This window comes from Marmota flaviventris, chromosome 19, assembly GCF_047511675.1.
Source record: "Marmota flaviventris isolate mMarFla1 chromosome 19, mMarFla1.hap1, whole genome shotgun sequence".
Taxonomy (NCBI): domain Eukaryota; kingdom Metazoa; phylum Chordata; class Mammalia; order Rodentia; family Sciuridae; genus Marmota; species Marmota flaviventris.
In genome coordinates this window covers 24,291,262-24,316,059 of record NC_092516.1, presented here as the reverse complement: position 1 = coordinate 24,316,059, position 24,798 = coordinate 24,291,262, and the positions used below count along the sequence as shown (strand labels likewise).

At 53.2% G+C, this 24,798-nt stretch overlaps 1 protein-coding gene across 4 annotated transcripts in view; it reads left to right on the top strand.

The window, feature by feature from the left end:
* Auts2 (activator of transcription and developmental regulator AUTS2) overlaps positions 1–18,940 on the top strand; it is a 1,136,204-nt gene extending 1,117,264 nt beyond the window's left edge. For all 4 annotated transcript variants that reach the window (XM_027948695.2, XM_071605467.1, XM_027948694.2 and 1 more), the window contains exons 11-19: positions 1,419–1,514; positions 3,615–3,686; positions 4,797–4,826; positions 6,490–6,561; positions 9,565–9,706; positions 11,494–11,571; positions 12,247–12,330; positions 13,376–13,598; positions 15,819–18,940. In XM_027948695.2, the coding sequence (XP_027804496.1) occupies positions 1,419–1,514; positions 3,615–3,686; positions 4,797–4,826; positions 6,490–6,561; positions 9,565–9,706; positions 11,494–11,571; positions 12,247–12,330; positions 13,376–13,598; positions 15,819–17,058 (2,037 nt within the window). In that variant the 3' untranslated portion in view covers positions 17,059–18,940. The remainder of the gene's footprint in view (positions 1–1,418; positions 1,515–3,614; positions 3,687–4,796; positions 4,827–6,489; positions 6,562–9,564; positions 9,707–11,493; positions 11,572–12,246; positions 12,331–13,375; positions 13,599–15,818) is intronic.
* The last annotated feature ends 5,858 nt before the right edge of the window (positions 18,941–24,798 follow it).

Sequence of the window (24,798 nt, the reverse complement as noted above, 5' to 3'; positions counted from 1 at the left end):
CACACGGCCAGTTACAGGGTGATAAAGGAAGTGCTTAGTCCCTCTTGCCCTGGGATCAGGACGCTACAGGCGGACGGCAGAGGGCGTGCTCAAGAATCTAAAACCCAGTCTTGGACTTGAAAGGAGTTCTGAAGGGGGCACCCTTGCACAGTCCCTGTGTAAGTGGGTTCAGTTCAGGACCAATGAGTCTGAAACCTCTGTGCACCACTGGAGAGAGCAACTGTAGTCAGCCTGAAAGAGACGTGTGGGTCTCAGTCCCTGCCAGAGCGACTGGTGTGAGGGCCTTATTGGGAAGGTGCATTGTCATACTGTGACATGTGACACAACCGTGAGTTGGTGTGTCACTTAAATATCCACATGATGGTTTGGTCAAAGTGAACGGACCCAGAGGTGTAGAACCTCAGAGGTAATACAATTTCCAGAGGCAGGAAAGATGTGCTCACATCATCTCCCAGTATTGCTGTACATTTTTCCTTCAGTTATGTCCTTTGTATGCTAATGAGTCAAGAAAATTTATATTTTTCACTCAAAATCATGCTTTTCCTGTCATCAGGTGGTCAGACTCACACATCAACAGCTTGGCTTGCATGACCTCCAGTGAGCTTGTCTATTGAGCAGCAGACACGATTCAAAGCTGGCCCTAAGAATCAGGGCCTTGTGTTCATCCCAAAGAGCTCCGAGTTCCAGGAGAGCTGAGAGCGAGAATGGCTCTGAGCTCTGCGTGCGGGCCCAGCAGTCCTGGGGGAGCCCCACATGTTATTTGTTACATGGGATAATATTCCCAGGCTTCTGTAATCTACCTTTTAGGAGAACTGGCAGCTCTATTTAAAGTTTAAACTGAGTCATTTTATTTTACCCTTCCACAAATATTTGTCATCATTTTAGATGAGAGAATTAAATTGTCCTCTGGAACTGCCACTTCTAGAACAACCTAATGAAGCAAGGATTGTGAATATGTTCTCATTTCCTCAAACTATTAAAAATCTAAAAGCACTAATTGAGTTTTAATGGTATAAAATCCTGGCACTCATGAGGAACTGCTTCTTTTTCTTTTTTCTAATTAACTTGTGATTTTCTGGGCATTTTATCGGCCCAGCATCCCTCCTGGTTTGGATATGCATTGAAACCTCTACCCATTTAGGGCTCGATTGTGATTCACCAATTAATAATTAGAAAGCTCCCTTTCTAATGGCGTTCTCATCTGGGACACCATTTGTTGCCTGATTGATTCTGAACTACTTTTAAATCAGACATTCGTGCACATCTGTGTGATCACCCTCCCCATCCTGGCTCTTCACTAGTGGCACCTGGCTGAGTTGCCTGGCTTGCTCCTGTTGGTGTCTTTCTGTGGGAGGGGAATGTGAACATGTCACCTGCCTCCGACTAAAGCCGTTTTCTCCTCTCGTCTCTGGCCGCAGCTCTTCCACTCCTACCCTCCTGCAGTGTCGGGCATCCCCCCCATGATCCCACCCACGGGCCCTTTTGGTTCACTACAAGGAGCATTTCAGCCCAAGGTAAGGAGGGCACAGGGAAGACCCAGGGGTGTGTCTTGCTGGGCACGAGGGGGTCTGCCTCTTCTTCCTGCACAGTGACTGACTTCTCAGATCCTAAGTGACCCAGAGATTAGAGTGAGAGGATTTTTTTCTAGTCCATTTAGTTTTAAGCCTCAGCAAAAATTGAGGCTTCAGTTGGTACTCCCACGTGATCTCAGCTGAGCCTCTGTGCCCTGTGGAAGATGCCACCACGGGCATGGGCTTCTGTCCAGGGAGCCATGACCTCTGAGCCCAGCTGACTTTTGAGGCAGAGATGGGAGGCTGGGCCTGTCAGTTTTCCAAAGAAGAGGCTGGACTGAAGTCCCAGGGGTGCAGCAGTCTGTGTTGTTGTATTGGGGAGATTCCCTTCCTGGCCCGCCCTGTCCTCCGCAGCCCCAGCTGGGCAGGCGGGTCTGCTGGAGCGGAGGCTGCACCTCTGGCCTCCTGGTTCTGTGCTTCTCCTACCGCTGGCTCTCAGCGTTCAAACTGCCAAGGTCACAAACATTTTTGAGAGGGACTTTCAGGACATGCATGTTTAAAATCAACTGCAGCCCGTTTTACTCTCTTACCAAAGTGACGCATCTTCTAGTTGCAAACCATTCTCACATTTTTCAGGGGAGGTTTTCTGTGGTATGTGGTTTTCTTTTTCTCTCCATCCCATTTCTGAGGTGAGCACCAGGGTGGGGCCAGCCTCCCAGGATGGGTACCTGCTGTTTTGCCCAAGACGTATTACACCTGGAGAGGAGGACAGAGGCCCTGGGGTGGGGTGGCTGCCCTCCAGGCCTCGTCCCCTTGCTCTGAGTGCCCCTGATGTGTGACGTCACACGTGCAGAGGGCTCTACAGTGGCTCAGCCAAGTGCCTCCTATCTGGAGATCGAAGACGGCGGTTTTCAACTCCTTCCCCGAGCCTGCTCTTTACTGCTCCCTCAGACCCTGGTCCATCCCTTCTAGGTTGGGACAAATCTCTAGTGCATCCCCAAACAGACTGGTAGGTCATTTAATAAATTAGACTATTTCCCTCACTCACAATTATCCAATCACACAGAAAACTGCATCTGGGCAGGAGAGAACCTCTGCTGGTGTGGAAATAGGCCTTTCCAGGCCACCTTCCTGATTGAATATGTAGATTGCAGTTCATTAGTGGAGTTCTTCATATGTATGCAAATCAGGCTGTTAACAACTCCAGCTTAATTGTTGGTTGTGCCGCAGCTGATTGCTTTCCTTTCATTCCTTCCCCCTTCACCAGGGAGGCGAGCCTGGTGCCTGAACTTGAGCTCCTTTTCCACACGAGTTAACTTCTGGTGTGTGTGTTGGGGGGAGGGTGTCCTGGAGGTTGTGATTTCCTAAATAACTGGTGTTACATAGTTTTAAAATCCTTCTCCCACAAGACCATAATGACTGTGCCGGAAGTAGGCTTTTGGTTGTTGTTCATTCAAAGGACAAAAGCCTACAGATAGGTTAATATTATGAGTGGTGTGTAAGAAGGGAGGTAGGATAGGGGAGACACAGGCAGAATTTGATACTGCGTCTGTGTGGTCCCTATGTTGGGTTCTCTTGTCCCATTTCCACCACCGCTAATGAGTCATTACTGAGTGTAATTTCTTGTTATTGTCTGCCAGCTAAAACGTGGAGCGTTGGCTTAATGTCTGCGCAGTGCTGTCAGCTCTTCTGATGAGAAGCACCTGACACTGCAAACGATGGCAGTGTTCACTTGAGCATCTCCTGGAACGTCTGGAGGGGGCAGAGAGGCGGCCAGCCAGAGCTGGGCCACCTGGGAAGGAGGCGTCCGGGCCAGCCTCTCCATGCGTGGCTGCCCTGTTTGGTCCTGTGGCTTCCACTGTGGTGGCTGGTGCTGGAGGCCACCTCTCTGCTTTAGATGCCATGGAAGAGAGCAGCCTCTGGTCAGAGCGCTTGAGAAAACAGGGAGCAGCCCTGTACAAGCTCACGTGCTCACTGAGAAAAATGAGTCTGTGATTTAGAATGAAACAGATGAAGTCTCACTTCTTCATTTAGAAGGAGGAAAGGTTTTGCTTCATGTCCCGTGTTTTGTGCTTCCTAAGCTGTGGTCTAATTAATTTGTAGACATCCAACCCTATCGATGTTGCTGCTCGGCCCGGGACAGTCCCACACACTTTACTTCAGAAGGACCCACGGGTACGTGCCAAGTCAGGCTTGGTCTCAGGTAACCCGGGTGTGTGCAGGGGACAGATCCTGTGCGCGACCCTCCTATCTCCTTTGAGAGAGCTGCTCTCGGGGAAGGGACTCTCCCCACCTGTGCAAGAGAGTGCCAGTTCCTCCTGGAAGACACTCTCTCCTGCCCCGTGAGTGACACCGGAAGGCTGACTTCCCAGCAAAAGGAGGGGGACGGGCTTGTGATCTGAGCCTAGAAAGTGGACACTGTGGCTTCTCCAGTTCCTACTTGACCAAGCCTTTCTGTCTGCAAGTCTTTATGTTGCTGTGGGTGCTCTGGATGGACAAGCACTGAGTGCTTCTCCTGCTGGACATCAGCCCCCGCCACCCGCTACCCAAGGTCAGGACATCCCAGACCCCATGGCTCCTCTGGCCCTCTGCTTTTAATGTGGCCGGGATCCCCTGTGCTCTAGAGCTGAGTAAAATATCCATGATGCTTTGGTAATGTCATTTATTAATGGTCTACACTGCACCTACTCCCAAAAAAGAACTTGAAGTTCCACAGGAGGTACAATCTTGTCTCGACAACGGTCATTTATCTTTATAGTAAATGTGAGAGAACGATCGCCATCCCAGTGCTGTCTCCTCCCTGGGTAAGGGCAGCTGGAGCTGATGGCGGGAGCTATGTAGATGGGCTGAAGCTTTTCGGGCTGAAGGTCCCGAGAGCGGCCACCCCCGCAGTGACTCTTGTTGCAGAAAGGCTGGCCCATGCGTCCCCTCAGCATTGACCCTGAGTCTGCCTCTTCAGCCTGCTCTCCCCCGCACCCTCGGTGTGGTGTGGAAGGGCTGCCCCCCGGGAGCCTCAGGCTGGGCAGCACCAGGGCCAGGCTACCCAGGACACGCTGCTGTTGATTAAACTTGTACCGGGTTGTCGTCAGTGATGTCAGTGGGGGAGGGGACACTTGGCACTTTTGATAGTGTGAAAATGGGTTAATTATTCTCCAAAAGGGCTTCATTTAAAAGTAAAATTCTAACATTTTAATTTCCCCTCCTAATGAAGCACTACAAATTTGTTAATTAGAGCAATTGTTTGAGTGACAGGCGTGTAACCAAGTTGTCATTTTCTCTTCACAGTTGACAGATCCTTTCAGACCTATGTTAAGGGTAAGAAAGCCTCTTCTAGCACTGTTTTACAACCTCTGTTTGACTCCCTGTGGGTTGGAAACGCAAGTCTGTAGCCAGCCTACCCAGCAGGCTGTGGCACAATGGTTGGATTTTCAGGTCCTGTATGATGCAAGTGACCGAGTTGTTTTGCTTTGGGCAGTGGAGGAAGCCAGGCCACAGGCTTCTTATTTATGTAACTGGTAGAGCTGAGTCTGATTCTGGTGTGAGCAGGTCTGGTAGAAAGTCTGATTGGATCTCAGGGAGGAAGACTTGAGCGACGGGCTGCAGTCAGTGTCTTTAGGAAATGCATACTTACCTGGATGGGTATGCTCTGCTGTGGCTCCCTGGTTCAGCACGAGGTGCTATTGACTTTCGTAGCCACTTGACCTGTTTCTGTGGTGTGGGAAAGGATACTGTGAGCATTGGTTGTTTAAAGTCTTGTTTAAAGCAGAACGTCCTGAGGTCTGGTGCCTGGCCAGCAGATGGCCCCTCTGTGAATGCCAACTTCCCCATGCCGGGCTGAGTGGTAGATAATGGGCAGTAGACTTCCTGCAGTCCCCACCCATTTCTGGTGCATACTCTCAGATAATCCACCTTCTCCAAAAGGAACAGGAGGTCTGTGTCCTCACTTAGGTGAGGCAGTGTGGTACTTGTGATGTCAAACAACCTGTCAGTCCATGACAGGAGAAAAGTCCTGAGTCTGTATTTCAGGAACAGCTTCCTACTACAGAAACCCGAAGCTTCTGTCCTTTGCCAGTGCAGAATGGAGTTCTTTCCTTCTGTCCAGTAGTTACCGCGCATGCACTCTAGGCTTAAGAGGAGATTGCTTGGCAGGAAGCAGAAAGAGGTGGTCCCTGCCCCGAGTGGCAGAAGAGAGGCACTTGCCGTCACCCCACTGCTCAGAAACCAAGGCATGGAATGATTTGGGAGATGCAAATTGATCTGCACTCCTCCAGGGGTGGAGGAGGGACTTGGTATTGCAGAAGCCTGGAGAGTAGGGAGGAAAGAATGCCTTCCCCTCCCTTCCCCTCCCCTCCCCGCCCCTCCCCTTCTCTTGGACATGAACAGTGTCCCAGCATGAATGAGTGGTCAGCTCTTAATGAAGCATATGGGGTCACTGGACTTCAACAGCAGTGGGATGGATTCCATTGCCCCGCTTTGGGGGTTAAAGAAGCAACAACCATGAGGAGGTTATGACAGGTCCTGTGCCCTTTCTTGTTTTGATTTGATTCTGACGCTCCCTAATTAGCCCTTGTGAACAGCTGATTTGTATTATAGCATAGCCACATTTGTTAAGTAGGACTTCCTACTTCACCAGGTCTGCCAGCTGGCACCAGAAAAGAAAGAAGAGGCACAAAGTGGGATTCAGGCTTTTCCCATCTTGTCCTTGGTAACCGGGGGTCCTTGTCAAGTATGGCTTCCTGAGTGGTGGCTGATGTCTGGGCCCCAGGAAGAGGGGGAGAGCGATTATGGCTCCCTGATGGCTGGGCCCGGCATGGTTGCTGACGGGAGGCTCTTGGAGGCACAAAGCTCTCTTGTTTCATGAAAAAAGTCTCTGCAGCCAGAAAGCTTGAGATTTGCAGGCGGTTTGAGAGCTTGGGGGATTTGCAGGCGGTTTCCCTGAAACGTCTCCTTCTGACCACTTTGCTCTTTCTTGTTCCAGAAACCAGGGAAGTGGTGTGCTATGCATGTTCACATCGCCTGGCAGATTTACCACCACCAACAGAAAGTCAAGGTCAGTCCGACCTTCCTGGTTCGGGGTGGGGGGGGGGGGCTGGGTGCAAGCACGTGATCTGCCCAGGAACACCTGAGTAAGAACATTCAAAACAGGGTCTGAAGACCAGAGGCAGGGAGAGGTCCCTCGGGAAGCCCATCTGAGAACCTTAACGAGGGAAACCTCCAGCAGAATCACAGAACAAAAGCAAACTGGTAGCTCCCTGGTGCATCTTTCCTTTTGATAAATTTATCATCTTACTTAAATACTAAGATCCAAAGGGCTTAAATATGGTTTTAATCCTGAAATAAACGTTTTAATTATAGTGAGCAAGAACTAGAATATGGAGAACACTTAGAGGCTGAGAAAGCCAACAGAAGATGGTTTTGTTTTGTTTTTTAGTAGCAACCCATGTGTTCTCTTCCTTTTTGGGTTTGGGGAAATGATATTTATGCCCCATGTGGAGATGGTGGTGCTGAACCTCCATCGGCAGTGTGCATGATCACATTAGCCCTTCCGGAGGTCATGCTGGGCCTGCTCTTACCATCTGTCAGTCTTCCTGGTGACCTATCCAGGTGTTAAGAGACAGTCAGTACCTGCCAGGACCACCTGAGGCAGGTCCTTTTTATTTGCACCATACAGATGAAGATGGTCCGTGCTTGACCAGAGCCTTTGTGGCACAGGAGGGAGGAGACAGAGCATGCGGGTGGTAACGTGACACGGTTCCGGGGCTTGGCTCAGGCATATGGAACCTGACGTCCACACTTTAGCCCGGGTCTTTGCAGCCTGGAAAAATGATGAGAAACATCCAAGCAGGTCATTCTAGCATAGGTTTCTCTGTCCATTTCTTCATGCGTGACTAGGTCCTGGCAGCGTTTAGGGTCATCCTGAGGCCCATAGGCAAGGAGGACACGCCAGTCACATGGCAGGGTTCAGTGGTTCAGAAGCAAAGATGGAACCTAGTTAGAAGGGAGGAACAAACCTCCGAGAGACCTTTGGCTTTGGACACCTGCCCCTAGTGCTGACGTCGTATCAGTGAGTGCCGCTCACTTTTCCCTCCTTTTGGACTCAGTGTAATTGGGACCTCGTGGTGTTGCTGATTAGTTCATGGTTTCTGGTTTCGGGTGACATGGTCAGCAGAACTATAGGCGCAAGATGTCTTCCTTTTGTCCTTTGGTTGAAGGTGATGAAGGATGTTGTGTGTAGCAGCTTCTCCATAGAAACGCCCCTGGCAACTCCAGCTCTCATTATCCCCATTCAATCAGCAAGACCCTTGAACAGGAGATGGCTCTGTTCATCTTCCCCTCCCACAAACTGCTGGCAATCCTAGGCTCCGTTTGGCTTCATGGACCTGAGTTGGTTTAATGGATCTGTGCTGTACACCATGCGATGTTAGCACCGAATAATTTGGCAACCAAATTAAAGGAGGTACTCAGGAGATTTTTATAGATTGATAGTGAATCAGGCTTGGTTTGGGCTCCGCTGCTCCTTTAGGGAGGGACTCCATTATGGCAGTCCCTGTGGGTCTGAGCAGACGTCCCCTCCCCTTGCTCGGCAGTGCTCATTTACTCAGCTCTTTAGTGAGCCGCCTAGGCTCGGGCTGCTCACCGCGGGGCTCAGAGGGCCCCTCTCTCCCTGTCTCACTCCTCAGGCATTTGCAATAAGGATCTGTGGTGCCCAAGGCCACAAGTTCCATTTGTTTTCCCAGGTGTTACTCCTAAGCACGAGCTCCCAGCAGGTGTCAGTCACTCCCGTGAGGACCAGGGGGCTCTGACCTGCAGTGCTGAGGGACAGCCCACTTCCTGGGCCCCTGCTCTGTTGCAGAGACCCTCTCCCGAAGCTTCTCTGTTGTGCAGCAGGCAGGGATCTCAGGAGGAGGAGGGCTGGGGTGGGGCAAGAGCAGCTGGGCTGTGAAGGAGCCCTCAACAGGGGGAAGGCAGCTCAGCTCAGGTCTCAGGGTCCCAGGCCATGGGAGGTGAGGGACATGGAGGGCAGTGCTTGTCTGGGAGGTGTGGAGTTGACTCAGAAGGAAGGCTGTCAAGAAATAAGAAGGCCGGAAGACTTGAAGCCATGCAGGCGAGAGGGCTACCCGCCTCCAAAGAGAGGCCAGAGCCTAGAGGAAGCCTCTGGCCAGTGCCCACAGCCTCAGAGGAAGGTAAGCTGGAAGGCCAGCATCAGGGTGGGCAGGTGAAAAGAAATGAACCCAGGACTTCATAGCAGGAGAGGATCTCCATGGGCCACTGCCTGGACTAGCTGCCACCTCCTCCTCCTCCTCCTCCTCCCCCCCTTCCTCCTCCTCCTCCTCCTCCCCCCTCCCCTTCCTTCTCCTCCTCCTCCCCCCCCTTCCTCTCCTCCTCCTCCTCCTCCTCTTCCGGTGATTGGGGTAGTCCTAAGTAGAAACACCCCCATTAGTTAAACTTATACGCCTACTTTGCTTTCATCTTGTTTTTTTTTTTTTTTTTTATGTAACAGTGATCATTAGAAAATTAGCTTGTAGGCATGCAAATATTTCTTCATAATGTTCAGTTACTAATGTGCTGTAATCTATTAGAGTATGGCTAAGAGGCATTAAACAATTAATTTACACAGCAGATTATTCACACAGAATTCCTAATAAAATGAGCTTTAAAATGCTATTATTTTAAAACTTTCTAAAATGGACCTTTACAGCAATATAGTAAACCACTCAGCAGTACCAGTTGAGTGAACAGGATGTGGCTGCCCTCCCTGATCAAATAGCCACAGGCCAGCCTCCAGCCAGGCTCCAGGCCTGCCCTCGGTGCTTCTTCTTCTGGAGAACTAGGCACTCCCCTGCAGCAGTCCCTGCTGACCCCTCCTAGGTGGACCTGCTTCTGCCCATGAGGATCACCTAGTTCTCCCGGCTTCCTAAACTTGACCTTCACCAGGGCCAGTGCCCAGATGTGGACCGTTCCAAGAGCCCACTCCCATGGTCTCAGGCTCTGAGTGAATCTCTCCTGCTGCTCACTTGGAATGTCATCTTCTGTTGTCCCCTTGCCACTGCAGAAGCAGATGCAGTCAGACCCACACAAGCTGGACTTCGGACTGAAGCCTGAGTTCCTAAGCCGTCCACCAGGCCCCAGTCTCTTTGGAGCCATCCACCACCCCCATGACCTGGCTCGACCTTCAACTTTGTTCTCTGCCTCTGGTGAGTTCAGGGGGCAATGGAGTGAGAAATGTGGTCTTTAGGTAGCCAAACAGATAGGTCTGGGCCCTGTGCTCTCACTCACTCACCACCTAAACGGCATCCTGGTACACCTGGAAGGGAAAGAGACCGTCCTCCCCTGCAGGGACTCTGGAGCTGTGTGTACCAAACCAGTGCAACCCACAGCACGTCAGATTGTCAGATGCCACTGAGAAAGAGGGAAGATCCAAGGGCCAGTCAGAAGTAAAGGGGGTGCCAGGAACTGTGGGGACATGCACGGGCAAGGGGTGGCTTTGCACTGTGACACTACACTTGGCTGTGTTTCAGGGTCTAATGGTAAAGAAACCCAACTGAGCTGTTTGTCAGTGGTTGGGCTGTGATAGAGAAGGTGGGCCACCTGGCTTCCGTAAATACTTAAAAACAGCAGCACTAGACTGACTCTGGTGACAAGTGGCTTCATGCCCACTGTGGACTTGAGTGTTGATGGGCTCCCTGCTTCACTGGCTGGCCTGCTGCCGCCCATGGCTCATGTTGGGGGCACATGGTCTCCCACGGAGGCAGAGAGAGTTGCGAGAATCCTCATCCTAGGCCTTGTTGCCAGAGCAAGGGGACCACTCTTGAGGGTCAGAGGAATCTGCTGAGGTCTCTGGCTTTCCTGTTGTTTCTGTCACATTTGAAGGCTCTGTTGCCATGGAATCTGGCTCCGAGACATGGCCACACTAAGAGCAGTTTTTGGAGAGAAATAGATTTCTCCCTGGCTTTCATTTGAGCCAAAGTAGATGAATTGCATCTTTTGCTTTGATAATTCTGGAACTGTAGGCATCCCTGGGGCCTGGGTGGAGTGAAGCATGGTCTCCACTGAAGCTCTCAGGAGCTTGCACTGCAGACAGCATGTGGCCAAAAGTCCATTGAGTTGGCAAGCTGGGGGATCCTCTCTGCACTCCCAGGTGGAAAAAAAGCCACCAGGTGGACCACAGCCCAGGTCCCTTCAGATGCTGAGAGGCAGTGCCTGACCCACACTTCTCCCGTGCTGGTGGTCCTGGCAGCCCAGGGACAGCCCTCCTGCACTGTCTTTTCTTGAGGGAATTTGCACTTATTTATAGGAACTTAGACAAAATGCCAGGCATTATGGAACCTTGTTGGTAGATGGGTAAATATAGGTACTGATTACGCTTGAATTTTGCCCCAAAATGGTAATATGATAAAACTTTAACCTGGTATTTATTACTAGTTAATGTTAGTTAAATTCGGCATTTTTATCTCACTGTCAGAGACTAATGCCTGATATACACAGCAGGGTGGAGCTCCCTCGGTGCCACGCCCCTCCAGGCCACACCCCCTGACTCTGAGCAGTGAGTGGCCCCGCCCCATGGCCTGAGCTATGGAAGCATTATCCTTCCCTAACTCATGCACATCTGGTCCTCCCTTTCCTTCTTTCCTTCCTTTCCCAGCCTCCTCAGGAGAAGGATTTGAGGTGACTTACAAGCATACATATCAGGTGTGATAAAGAGTTGATAAGCAAATGTAGATAGGGGGAACCTGTGAGGAAGGCAGCCTCAGCATGGACCAGGATGCCCTGCAGGCACGGGGTTTGCTACTGAATCCACAAGGAAGTTGGCTCTTCCTGGCACCCAAGGCGAGGCTCTGCCTGCCTGGGAAAGAGGAGAGGGGCCACGCAGGCATGGGCCTCACCCCAGCAGACTTCCTGGGGTCCCCAGGCCTGCTGAAGCAGGCTGCTCCTCGAAGCTGCTTTCTGTAAGCCCTGACCTTGGTGGTGTTTGACTCACCAGGTGCTGCACACCCCACCGGGACCCCTTTTGGGCCACCTCCTCATCACAGCAACTTCCTCAACCCTGCTGCTCACCTGGGTGAGTTCACGGGGGCAAGGTGGCTCCTGCTGCGCCTACCAGCACATGGGGAACCGTCCTCCATAAGTCACTCGCCACTGGGGCCCAGTTAGCATGTGGTACCACCTCAGGACTCACTGCCGCCTAAACCACCTCCCTCGCCAGTATGTCTGTGCTAGTCCTGCTCTGCCCTGAGTTAATGGTGGGGGACAGCTTGTCCTGGGTGCCTCAGGGACTTGGAGTCCAGGGCATTCTGTCCCTCCCTGGGAGGAAACATCGACGCCTTCCACAGCCAAGGCACCTTCGGCAGGTGGAAGAAAGACAGGCCGATGTTACAGAGGCCCCTGGTTTTGTGGCCTTTATTTACTGATATTTTCTGCATGTGGCCAAGCAGACTCAGGGTATAATAGGACTTCACCCCTGGGAACGTAAGGGGTGGTCTTATTTCTGTCCAGCGAGAGGCTGCAGAGTACCCTCCTGGGAGAGGTGCGGGAAGGCACCTTGGAGCATGGGGCTCCTGTGTCCCTAGGCAGGGCAGGGACGCAGTCCTCATGGGTACTTACCAACCCCACTAGGAAGGCAAGCCAGGTGTGGGTGGGACGGGGATTGGCTTTGCTTCGCCCACCCACCCTCACCCCGCTGCTCCTGTCCCACTGGGGAATCTGAGCCCCTCCTTCCTCCTGCCTTTGTTTGCAGAGCCTTTCAATAGGCCGTCCACCTTCACAGGCCTAGCAGCGGTTGGTGGCAATGCCTTCGGGGGACTTGGAAACCCGTCAGTTAGTGAGTACCTCTAGCTTTCCATACCTGCCTGGACTCTCCTCTGACACCAGACCTTCCGAGATGAAGGAAACGTATACTCTTGGGAATGAACTCGGAGTCATATAATTCCAATGGCAGGCTTACACAGTGGAGTTGGTGGACGTGTGCAAAGCCACTGGTTTAAGGAGGCCACTGTCCCGTCCATCCCTAGGGCCAGGGAAAGTGATGTAGCTGATGGCTGCAAACAGTTGACTCCCATCTCTTCCACCCAAGGGCTGGCCATAGCCTCTACTAGAAGCAAAAGCACCTGTGGCTCCCATGGGGTTGAAACAGTGAAGTGAAGAACTGCAGAACCAGGCCCAGAGCCATCAAGACCTGTGGCACGTCCTTGTGACCTGGAGAGCCCTGCAGCTCTCTGCTACTGAATAATCTCTAGTAGGAGGGACTGCCAGCCCTGCGTGTCCTGGAAGCCCCGCAGTCTCTGGATGTGCAGCTGGTGGTCTTGCAGACATATCTGTTCCTATTTGGGGAGCAGAGGAGACCTAAAGTGTAGCTCTAGGTCACCGCCACAGTGAATGAGGGCTCTTTAAGGGACAGCCTGGAGGGCTTCTGCGTGTGTTCAGGTTGAGGTCCTGAGTGGTCTCCGGGGCTCACTGTAGTTTGCCCATGTTGGGAAGATGGGAGGCAGGGTCTGGCAGGGAGAGGAAACAGGATTCCTAGTTGATGACATGCACCATTACAGCCGCCCTTCTGCATGCTCAGAGCCTCTGCATGCGCCAGATACGTGTGATCAGGTTATCCTGACACCTGTTGGTCCCTTTCATTTTTAATCCCCCCTGCCCACCCCCACTTTTGCTTTTGGGTTGGACTTTTAGACAGCTGTGCACTGCCTCTCCAGGGGCAGGACAGAGCTCCTCTAATGACTGTCGATCTCCTTTCCTTCCAGCTCCCAATAACATGTATTCATTTTAACTCTGGGTGCTGTTGAAGGCTTTGGTAAGTACCCCGTCACAGCAGGTCGTATAATCTCTCTCCAAACTTTTTGTTCCCCACTTCGCCATTTCAGCACCCAACTCAGTGTTCGGCCACAAGGATGGCCCCAGTGTGCAGAGCTTTAGCCACCCTCACGAGCCCTGGAACCGGCTGCACCGGACGCCTCCGTCGTTCCCGACCCCTCCGCCCTGGTTGAAGCCAGGGGAGCTGGAGCGCAGCGCGTCCGCTGCAGCTCATGACAGAGATAGAGATGTAGATAAACGGGACTCATCTGTTAGTAAAGATGACAAAGAAAGGTATGCAAAGAAACCGCTCTGGAGTCCCAATGGGGGAGCCCGCTCTGTGCCAGTGGAACCGGCCACCCACCCTCCTGTCCCAGCCTCGAGCTCCAGCCACCCCGTAGCCCCAGGTCCCTCCCAGCCAGCTAGTGCCAGCGGCCCTCAGTCCCAGTGCCCTGTGGCACAGTGACCATGACAGCACTACCACAGCCCAGGGAGGGCGCCCGCCCTGTGGCAGCGGTACCCAGAGAGCTCCCGAGCCCCTGAGAGTTAGCAATCCCCATACAAGCCCGACTCTGTGACACAGCGAGCCGGCGCTCCGGGCCAGACATACACAGCATGAATCAACGCCATGTTTGCTTTCAAGTTCGCGCAGCCCATGACCCATCCATAGGCTTCTCTCTTCCTCTCTCTTTTTGTTTGCTTTTAGAAAATCATCTTTGCATTTCCTCATCATATTTTTCTCAAGTTTTGTTCAAACTCAAAGTCTGGGGCTCACAGATGACTAATAAAATTTTACTAACCCAAATGTAGAGATGCGTCCAAAAAAGAAGCTTTGGTATTGGTTTGGTTTTCCCGGTGGACAAGCAGCTTTAAATAATCACTGATGTCTCTGCACTTGGGAACTTGTGCCTAAAAAGGAAGCTCTCTTGAAGAGGAAAGTCTTGTGTTGTCTCTGAAGAATGTCAGTAGCCTTCTTAACCTCGTCCCCACCTTTCTCTCCCTCTTCAGGCTGCTTTCATTTTAAATGCACTGATAAGGGATGCACAAGATATGCTTGACAGAAATGTCTAACAATGTCCTTTTGGCACTTAGGATTGAAATTTGATCCTGATCTTGACTTTCTCTTTACTGTGTGTCTTGTGTGCGATGTGTACTGGTGACTGAGTTTGCCTTTGCAGGCTGTGTGGCAGATCACAGGATACTCGTCATAGGCTGTCACTGTAGAGTGGTTGATTTCTTTTGTACAAAAGAAACAAATTCTCCTCCTCCCGAGCAGTATGATAACAATCTCCGAACCCATGGCCAACGTGGACAGCATTCAGCTCGAGCTATACATGGCTAAAGTGGGGTGTGGCCACAGCAGACCAGCTCTAGACCCCGGGCTGTCCAGCTCACCTGTCACTGAGTAGGACACACCTTTCAGGGCGCTCTTGACGGATTCACATGGCCTCTTGATGGAAGTCAGGAAGCTTAATAAAATCTCCTCTTCTGTCTTCCCCTTGAGGTCACTCTTCTCGGCCTTTCCACATAAGCTTAGGAACCCAAAGGTGCAGGGGCACGTCCATTTCTCACCCACGTGGCCGCCTGGTCTTCTGCCTCTCTTTCTAGCCCTGGAGACAGCTTGTGTCTCTCCTCTCCTCACTTTGGCCAGGTCTGTCTGGGCATCCTGAGCCTTGAGTGATTCCCCATCTCAGCTGGGCTTGACCTTCTTGCCACTCTGCTCTGCGTTTTCTGCCTACTCCTCAGAAGTTCCCGTCCACACTAGGTCTCTGGTGTTCTCCTTTCACATTCTCATTACTGAAGGACCTCTAAAGTTATCCTCAATATCCCTCAAGATGTTCTGTGTCCCCAGCCTGCTATTCTACTGCTGGCCTCCAAGTTCCCCTGGGACTTTGGCTCTTACTGACCTAATGCCCAGTGTTGGGTATGGCCCCAGATTCCTGGGTCCCTGGATTCCTTTCCCACTCCTTGTTTGGCCCCCTGGTGCTGGTTCTGTCCCCGGCCTTTTGGCTGAAACTGGCCTTTGTTCTGAGGGTCAGGAGGCAGAGACTCCTTCAGTGTTTACATCCACTCTCCACTGGCACTGCGGCCAGTTGGGAGTCACTTTGCTCTGGGCTTTTAGAATGTACCTTTAACATGAAAGGACCCTGAGAAGTTGGGCAGCAGGCTCTGTGGCCGCAGCTCTGGCTTAGAGACCTGCGGGCCCCCTCTGGCTCTGGGACAGTGCTTCCTCCCAGTCTTGGCCTTGATTGAGGCCCGTGGCTCTTACACAGCTAGGATGAGCCCCTCCACTCTCCACTCACCCTCATCCCCAGTACTTTGTCCCTGTTAAGCTTCTTTTGAAATCCAGGCAGGTAGGTCAGGTGGCCGGCTTTGCCCCACTCGGGGCAGTCCACTGCCCCGGCGACTGGGGGCCACACCCCAGCCTGTCCTCTTCACACCGCCATTTCATCGCAGCCCCTCGCCAGCCACAGGCCGTTTCACCTGCGTGCTTGTCTCCCCTTCCTTGCGCAGAGAAAGTGTGGAGAAGAGACACTCCAGCCACCCCTCACCAGCACCTATCCTCCCGGCCAACGCCCTGGGACACAGCCGCAGCGCCACCGAGCAGATCAGGGGTCATTTGAACACAGAGGCTCGCGAGAAGGACAAACCCAAAGAGAGGGAGAGAGACCACCCGGAGTCGCGGAAAGACCTGGCGGCAGAAGAGCACAAGGCCAAGGAGGGCCCGGCGCCGGAGAAGGACGGGCACGGCCACGAGGCCCGTGCCGCTGGCGAGGAGGCCAAGCAGCTGGCGCGCGCGCCGTCGCCCTACGTGCGGAACCCCGCGCTAGACAGTGCCCGGCCGGGCAGCACCTCGGGCCGCGAGGCCGAGCCGCGCAAGGGCGAACCTGCCTATGAGAACCCACGGAAGAGTGCCGAGGTCAAGGTCAAGGAGGAGCGCAGGGAGGAGCACGAACTGCCTGCGGAGCCCGCGCAGCCACCTCGCGCTGCGGAGCCGCCGGGCGCAGCCTCGGGTACCCACGCAGGCCCGCTGGCCTCGGTGCCCATGGCGGTGGGCGTGGCGGGCCTGCACCCCATGGGCGGCATCGGCAGCCTGGACCGGACCCGCATGATGACCCCCTTCATGGGCCTCAGCCCACTCCCGGGCGGGGAGCGCTTCCCCTACCCGTCCTTCCACTGGGACCCCATGCGGGACCCGCTGAGGGACCCTTACCGCGAGCTTGACGTGCACCGCAGGGACCCGCTGGCCAGGGACTTCCTGCTGCGCGGCGACCCACTGCACCGACTGTCGGCCCCTCGGCTGTACGAGGCGGACAGATCCTTCCGGGACCGCGAGCCGCACGACTACAGCCACCACCATCACCACCACCCGCCGCTGGCTGTGGACCCACGGCGGGAGCACGAGCGGGCCGGCCACCTGGACGAGCGTGAGCGCCTGCACGTGCTGCGCGAGGACTACGAGCACCCGCGGCTGCACGCCGTGCACCCTGCCTCCCTGGACGGCCACCTGCCGCACCCCAGCCTCCTCACGCCGGGCCTCCCCAGCATGCACTACCCGCGCATCAGCCCCACGGCGGGCCACCAGAATGGACTGCTCAACAAGACGCCCCCCACAGCGGCGCTGAGTGCGCCGCCCCCGCTCATCTCTACACTAGGGGGCCGCCCGGTGTCTCCGCGCAGGACTACGCCTCTGTCCACGGAGATCAGGGAGCGGCCGCCCTCCCACACTCTGAAGGACATCGAGGCGCGGTAAGGGGACGAGCGGAGGGAGCCCCGAGAGCAGGGAGGACTCCTGCACCCCGCGCAGACGCGGTGGCCAGCCCCACCGCTCCCCTTGTAAAACATGTACAGACTCCGTGCAGATTTAGAAATGTTTTTGTATATTCTATGTTGGAATTTTTCAGATCCTTTAGCTAAGTCATATGTTTTCATGTCTCCTACTCTTTGTTCCTTGTATGAAACTTCTTGATTTCAGCCAAAACAGTAAAGATGACAACACACACCAATTTGAGGAGGACGGGGGAGCCCACACCATCCATCACGCAGAGCTCTTTCAGATGGGAAGGGAAGGCCGTGTACATAGTCCTGTAAAGAGATTGCTTCATGAGCTGGTGGTTCATATATGCAAAGGGTGAGACGAAAGCTTTACTTTGTACAAATGTAAATAGATAAAGATTAAGTAACATAATACATTACTACTTCTTGAAATGTGCTATTTGCAAACCTAATGTCAGTGAGCACGGCCTGCTAAGGCTGTGTTCCCCGTATTGTTAGAGACAGCTAAACCCTTCAACTATGCAATGAACGTTAGGGCTTCTCACAAAAGCCCGCCTAACTCAAAGGAGCCTTTTCAAATCCATTTACAACATACTTAAGGTCATATTTTCCCTGAACAAGCGCTTACGTGATATGACTCTGTTTTCCTTGCTTGTTTTTTTTTCAAATGGAGAAACATCCTATTTTGCAGAGGGGACCCCAGGCTGGAACTTTGCATCTGAAGTTGCTGCTTGTGGGCTTCAGGGGCAGGTGCGCCCCAGGAAGGGCAAACCAGTGCCAGGGAGGGTGGGATTGGTCAGATGCCAAAATAAGGGGCCGGCAGCAGTGTCTGGCAGACAGAGCAGGCCGCCAGAATCGGTCACCGCCAGTCACGCGACCTCACACGCCTCTGGTGGGAACCATGCCTTTTTTTAAGTGTGTCCTATTTCATATGTATACACACTTCCTCATTTTGCAGTGCGATTTAATTACACCCAAACAGATCCTGAAAGAAAGCTTCGCGTTTTCTGAGATGATGGATATGTTTTCACTGTATTCAGAAACGGCTGAGTGTGAGGCGGGTTCCCAGCGCGACGCACTGTACTCTAGTCAGTAATAAGGTCTGGGCATAGCCGGGACAGGTCGACCTCGCAGAGCCATCGAGATTCACAGAGGTGACAGGTGGCAGAGGAGAAGTCGTGTGTGTGCGCGTGTGTTTTTGAGTTTGCATCAATTTTAATGTCTCTTCATGATACTTTTATAATACATTAAACTTCTTGTCTACATATTTGGAGAGAATATGACTTTACTAGCAGAGAAATACAATATATCTTGTCTACTGGACTGTAAAATACATGTATGAAATAAAATTAGTTCCATTTGGTCTTCTAGTATATTAAAGTGCTATCTGACGTTGTTATCCTGTTTTTGCAAAAAAAAAAAAAAAAAAGTTAACTACAGACCATTGTTTCTAATAAGCAGAGAGATCTATTTTAGTAGTAAACTGAAGGTTTAGTTGTGAGCTTCAGATTTTGTGAACACCAGATGTTGTGCAGTGTTTTGTTTTGTTTTTTTGGGGTTTTTTTTTTTGTTTGTTTTTTGGGTTTTTTTGTTTTGTTTTGTTTTGTTTCTTTTTTTTTTAAAAGACAACAACTTTAAAAATCCAAGGAATATGTACACTGGAACTGTAGTGGTAGCTTTCAGTATTGTAAAGAGATTGTTCTATACAGACCTTTTGCTGTTTATCCTGTATGTAACAAAGTCCTTTCTAGACCCTGTGTGAAAAGCAAAGTGAAGCAACTGAATCTTCAGCATGTTCTCATCGGCGGAGCCTCTTGTGTAATGTAAACTGTGCCATGTTATTAAAAAATGTGAACCAAGCTTCCAGCTGCTTGTTTGTGTGCAGTGGCCATCGGTTCTTAGGGAAGAAGCCACACTTGTGCAAGACCAGGCTCTCGGACAGAAGCACCTCGAACCCGAGCCCGAACCCGGCCCGCGCGAGACCAGGAGGTTCTCCCGCGGTGGCTGGCGCCCTCCCCGGCTCAGTTAGCCTCCCACCAGTTAGTGTCTGTAGCCATCTGCGCCCTCCCCCCTCACATGGGTTATGGATTTTTTTTTTCATTTGTGTATTTTAAACAAAAATGCTGTAAAACTCACAGGAAGGGACTTCTGGATGTTGGCGAGGACGTGTGTGGCCCAGGTAGCCAGTGCTGTGTGTCCCGACCCTACTTCCACACTCAGAGCAGAAGCCTGTGCTTGTGGCCATCGGCGAGGAGCCTGGGGGGGCCGTGAGGACAGTGCCCTCTGCTCGTTCCTCTGACCTCACCTGGACTCGTCGTGTGCTGCTCCCCGGCATTTCCCCTGTGTCTCGTTGACGTCATGGTGTACCCCTCCTTGGTCTACAGACTCCTCTGTCCTCTAAACCTGTTTTGTTTTTTCACGATGTAAAAAGTTGTTAAATTTTCTCGTATCAACCTGATGACATTGGTCTTTGGATTGGTGTTTGTGTCTTACTGGGAAAGAAGCCCAACGGCAGTCATGGTTAGTGGTGGGGCCAGGTGGCTGCTGGGCGGGCATTGGACATGGGGGTGGATGGACTTGGGGACTCTGAATCCGTGGTGACGGGGTGCTAGGGGACATCCTGGGACCCTTGACAAGACTCCTGGTGGGCCCCGAGGTGTTAGCAGCCAGAGGTGAGCAGAAGCCCACTTCCCACTGTCCCACGCCTTAACGGCCGGCCCCCAGGCTGGAGAAACGGGAGGAAAACCCAGCAGATTGGAAAACGCGGTAGAGCGTGTTCTCCAAATTGTGCCCTGCTCAGGGCCTCATGGGCAGCCAGTGGCGTCTGGATGCACTGCTCCCAGCAGAACTGCCTGTCTTCTGTCACACACCTAGCTTGAGGCCTCCATCTGCAGTGCCAGGACGTGGAAGAGTCACTCTCAAATCAGTCACGGTATTTAATCCCCAGGGCTTCGCTCATCGCAACCTTTGCATATTTTCTCTCTAATTACGTTCGGCGCCTTGGCGTTGATGGGTACCAGCACAATCTGATTCCCCGCTAACCTATAGATGCTCTAATTATCTCCACAATCTTTGACTGACAATGATCTTGTTACCTTCTAATGGTACATGACAAGTAAAATAGCGAATATAATGATGCAATAATTACCACTTTGGATGGATATTTGCAACAGCACTTGCTGTTTATCCTTTTTCTGCCTCAATCAAGGTGGATGAGAGGAAATAAGATGCAATTGTTGGTGTTCTGTACGTACGTAGCATGAAAAGAGGGAGCAGGCAGTTCCGCAGTACAATTAGCCATGAACATTGTGGAATGTTCAAGGCCTCCTGTGAGTCGGTGCCCGGGATGAAAAGAGAATTAGGCTTCAGCTTAGGAAAGAGGTGGGCAAAAGTGACATGGGCTTTTGCAATATGCTGTCTTCTAAATTCTGCCGCCATTTCTGTTCCTGTGCATTTCTGAAAATTTCTTAAATGTGAAATTTTCTTAAATGAAAATTGCTTAAATTTCTTACGATCTCTTAAATTTCTAAAGTTTCCTTTAGATAGAATAGGAAACTTACATATTCAAAGGTGGGGCCACAGTGCAAGACTGCTCTCTGCTTGGCCGCCATGTTTTCAGTGTCTGGACTCCGAAATGCTGGAAGCTTCTGATAAAGAGCTCATGCAAGGAGCCATTGATCCAGCAGTCTGGGGCCCTCAGTGTCCCCAAGCAGACAGAGCTATACCTGCTTCTTAATGTGTGAACTGAGACGATCAGAGCGTAACAAGGCCTCAACATAGACATGATATTGGGTTGCTCTGTGGGAAACAATGGTCCCCATGAGAGGGAAAATAATTCCCCACCGAAATTCCCAGTGACAGCATCTTGAAGACTGTACTTAAAGAGGAGCTGGGGTTGTGGCCAGACTGACAGTCCAAGCTGGTGATTCCAGGGTCTCTAACTCTCAGGTGTCTCTTACCTGGTTGGGGATGGAGGTGCTGGGTGAGCCACCCAGTGTTGTCACACCCAAGGTCTCCCTCCAGCTGCTGTCCCACTCAAACATTTATGGCACCCTGATGTACCCAAGATGAAGCCGACCCCTGAGTCGGTGTCCGAGCTCTCTGTGGCCTTCCGTGCTCCCTGACAGCTCCCATCACCCATGACTGCAGGAGTTCTCCCCTCTTCTCAAATGCCCTGGGGCAGAGCCCTCTGTGGAGCCCCTCTAGGGCTCGGCTGGCTCTCCTCCACCTCTTGCCCAGCCCTTGCTGCTCTGGGGATTTGGAGGCCTCATGCCCCCCATATTAGGGTCAGCATCTCACCAGGGTAGAGGCTGTGATAGCTGCTGCGGCAGGAAGAGGCCACCCCTCTGGGTCTGTGAGCCGAGCCTTCAGGCTGTGACCCACGTAGACCATGACCCAGCACAGGGACGCACACAGGCCCAGAACCAGTCGAGGAGACCACGGCTGTGTTGGGTGTGATGAACTCTTCTATTCTCTTTCAATTCGGTTTTTAAAATTGCTGTCGCCACACGGTACTTGACTTGTGAGTTTCAGTCCCTAATTTGGGAAATGCCTCATGGAGGAAGTCCCCCCCAGGTTTTAGAGGCAGGACAGGCTGAAGACCTGGCCTTCAGGCCTGCCTCTGGACTAGACCTCCTGTTCTCTCCAGTTAGCCCCACAGACTTGACCTGTCCCCCTACCCTACCCTTCACGCTGCTGCCTGCTCTGACCTCATCTCCCCCAGGTCCCCACACCAACTGGACAAAAGTGCCCAAGGAGAACCCAGATTTGGTCTCCCAAGTGCCAGTCCCAGGGCATAGTCCCCCAGGCCCCTCTTCTCCACTGGGCAAAGACTGACGCTTTACCTTCACCTCCATGACACCCCGACTGACCGTTGTCATAATTTCTTAGACTGTTGGTTCTCCAGGCAGCGGCCACAGCTGTGACCTTATTAGAAGTGCACATTCTTGGCTCCCTCTTCCGCCTCCTGAATTCAAATTCTGAGGGCAGGACCCAGCACCCTGTTTTAACAAACCCTTCAGGTCATTCAGTGGGTTTCAGAACCACTGGCTTAGGCCATGTAGAGAGGCCCAGGGAAAGTCCTGGCTAGATGCTGTAGGAAGAATCACCAGGTCACAGAGAGTGCTCCTGGAAGAGGACTGCGTTCTTGACCCTCCAGCCTGACCCTTGATCCTGCTGGTCCATTCCCTGGCACTGCCTCTTCCAGGCCTGCCTGGTCCTTTCCTGGCACGCAGTGGCTAGTTCCTGCACCACCAGGAGCCGAGATGGGCAGTGAGGTTCGCCTCCCCAGACCAAGAGTAGCAGGTGGCAGCCGGGCCTGAGAGTGCTTTGCTGCCAGGCACAGTTCTAAGTGCTTTGAGCTGGACTGTCTCCCTTGATGATCTTGATGCCATTACAAGGTAGGGACAGATGTAACCCCAACTGGACACGTGAGAAGAGGAGGCGCAGCGTGTGAAGTGATCTGCCCATGTTCGAGTCCATAACCCAAAGTCCAAATCCTCCGTAGCCTGCATCCTTACCAAGGCCTTGTCCTACTGCAGGGAAGATGCTTGCCGAGTTAATCAGCCACAGAAATTGCAGTTGCAGGGACACCATTTACCCACTTAGCGCAAACTTGTAATAACCCCGTGGACGCCCCGGGCTGCCAGGAATGAATGAGCGCCCCAGGCGGCTGTGCCGGCCCCATGGTGTGATCACACCCGAACCAGACACCACTTGTGTCCAAGTCTGAACTGCTCCGGTCCATTTTAAAAAATGAAAGCGGGGGCTTGTGTGGCCCACAGCAGCCTACCAACAGATTAACTTGGCCCAGGGTGCTTTTAAAATACAGGAAGTTTTTTGTAGGCAAACCAGAAGAGGGGACTCCGTAGCCTGCATTCCCAGGGAGCCACTTGCCCTGAGCTGCTGCAGTCCGTCACTCCCAGTGTCCCCTGGCACCTCCACACAGCTCCCTTTCATGGCGGGGCAGTCATCGGTGAGCAGGTGAGCTCCGTGGTGGATACCTGCTGAGAGTTGAGACTAAAGTTCTTGAAAACAAAGTTCCAGACTGGACGTCCCTGAAGCAGTAATCCTTCCCCACAGGGTGACAGACGATGCCACACCCCCAGCAGCAGCAGCAGTGTGCTGACACTTTAGTGGTTGGGACATGAAGGGACATTTGTCCACTTGGCAGAGAGCAGAGGTGTCCCATGGGCCAGCCTCATGCTGGGTACTGAATCTTGGCAGGAACCAGCTGGGCAAGGCCCCGAGCAGCTCTGGACTTGGGTACCCTGGGTGAGGATTCCTGGAATCGACCTTTTGAGGAGGTGGAAAGAATAGGGACGTCCGGGGGGAAGCACCAAGAAACAGACTTGGAAAAGCCCCTGGGGCCCCCTGACAGGCGCCGGCCGCGCTGGCAGCACTCTGCGATCATCCTGCGAGCGAGTGAAGCTTCTGTCCATAAGATCCGTGGGCACCGCAAAGTCCACCAGGAAGCCACGCTGCCGCAGGTGTGGCCCCTCCAAGGTCTCCTGTGAAAGCCACTCACTTTTTACTTAGCACTGTTTTCAGCCCCTGCCCACTTAGATGCCCTGGGACTCGACACAGAGCAGCACCTGAACTGTGATCCCTGTCACTTCCCAGGGCGTTGGAGGAGGACCTGGGTTGTCTGTTGCTGTCTCTGTGTGGAGATCTGGGGGACTGAACCCCACCCAGCAGGGCGCTCCAGCCCCAACTCCAGCCCCACTCCAGCCCCAGCCCCATCACCTCCTGCCTCCTGAGCCCTCCCCAGGCCTCTGCGCCCAGGGCGCTCCCACACTGTCCCCTCCTGAACCTCCTTCCTCCACCTGCTGGGGTCAAGAGGTGGCCCCAAACTCTTTAGCTCCATCCCCCTCCCCCACCAGCCACCATCTCCGGAAGTCCCCCCTCTGTCTTGCTCTGTGCCAGTGGCCTGGGCCGTCTGCAGCCTCCTAGCAAAGGGTCTTTCGCCCATGTCCTGTCGGGTTCCTTGCCTGCTCTGGGTGCTGCTCTCGTAGTGTCCCTGTGTCCCACCCCAGGTCACTCGGTGGCCCTGACCGCAGCCTTGCTCCGCCACACCCCGCCGCCCTCTCCAGCCTCCATCACTCTGCCCCATCTCAGGGATCTCGGTCACTCCAGCGGTAGCACCTTGGCTCTGGTGCTGGCAGCCACTGCCGCTCCTCCTGACTCGTTTCCAGCCCTGCCCACCCCCTGGAGCCTCCCCAGGAGGACCGCCATGCCACTCCGGGCAGTACCCCCGACAGTCTCACTTGAAGCCCCACTAGCTGAGCCCACTCCATGCTGAGGTGAGAGAAAAGCACAAACTGCTTGGCTGCTCTTGTCCAGTGAGCCCCTGGTGCTGCCTAGAAATCACGTGACCGACTCTCCTGAGTGGCCCTGGGTGGCCCTGGGTGGCCGTGGAGCCCGTTACCTTGGTAGGTCTGAGGCCCTGCAGGTTGGCCTTCTAGAAGAGCCTCCCCATGGAAATCAGCATGGCCAGTGCTCAGAGCCACCAAGGCCAGAGAACTGGAGGGCTTAGACCCCGGCAGCTGTCCCACCTGGGGGAGGACCCAGACCCTCCCCATGCAGAACACTCAGCCAAGGTCCTGAGGCATCACACGGCTCTGAGGTCCAGGCTTCTGCTGGCCCCACAGAGCCACAGTCACCTGAGTACGTGCAGCCCAAAGCCCACTGCCCAGGGCCAGGGCATCTCTCCTGGAGT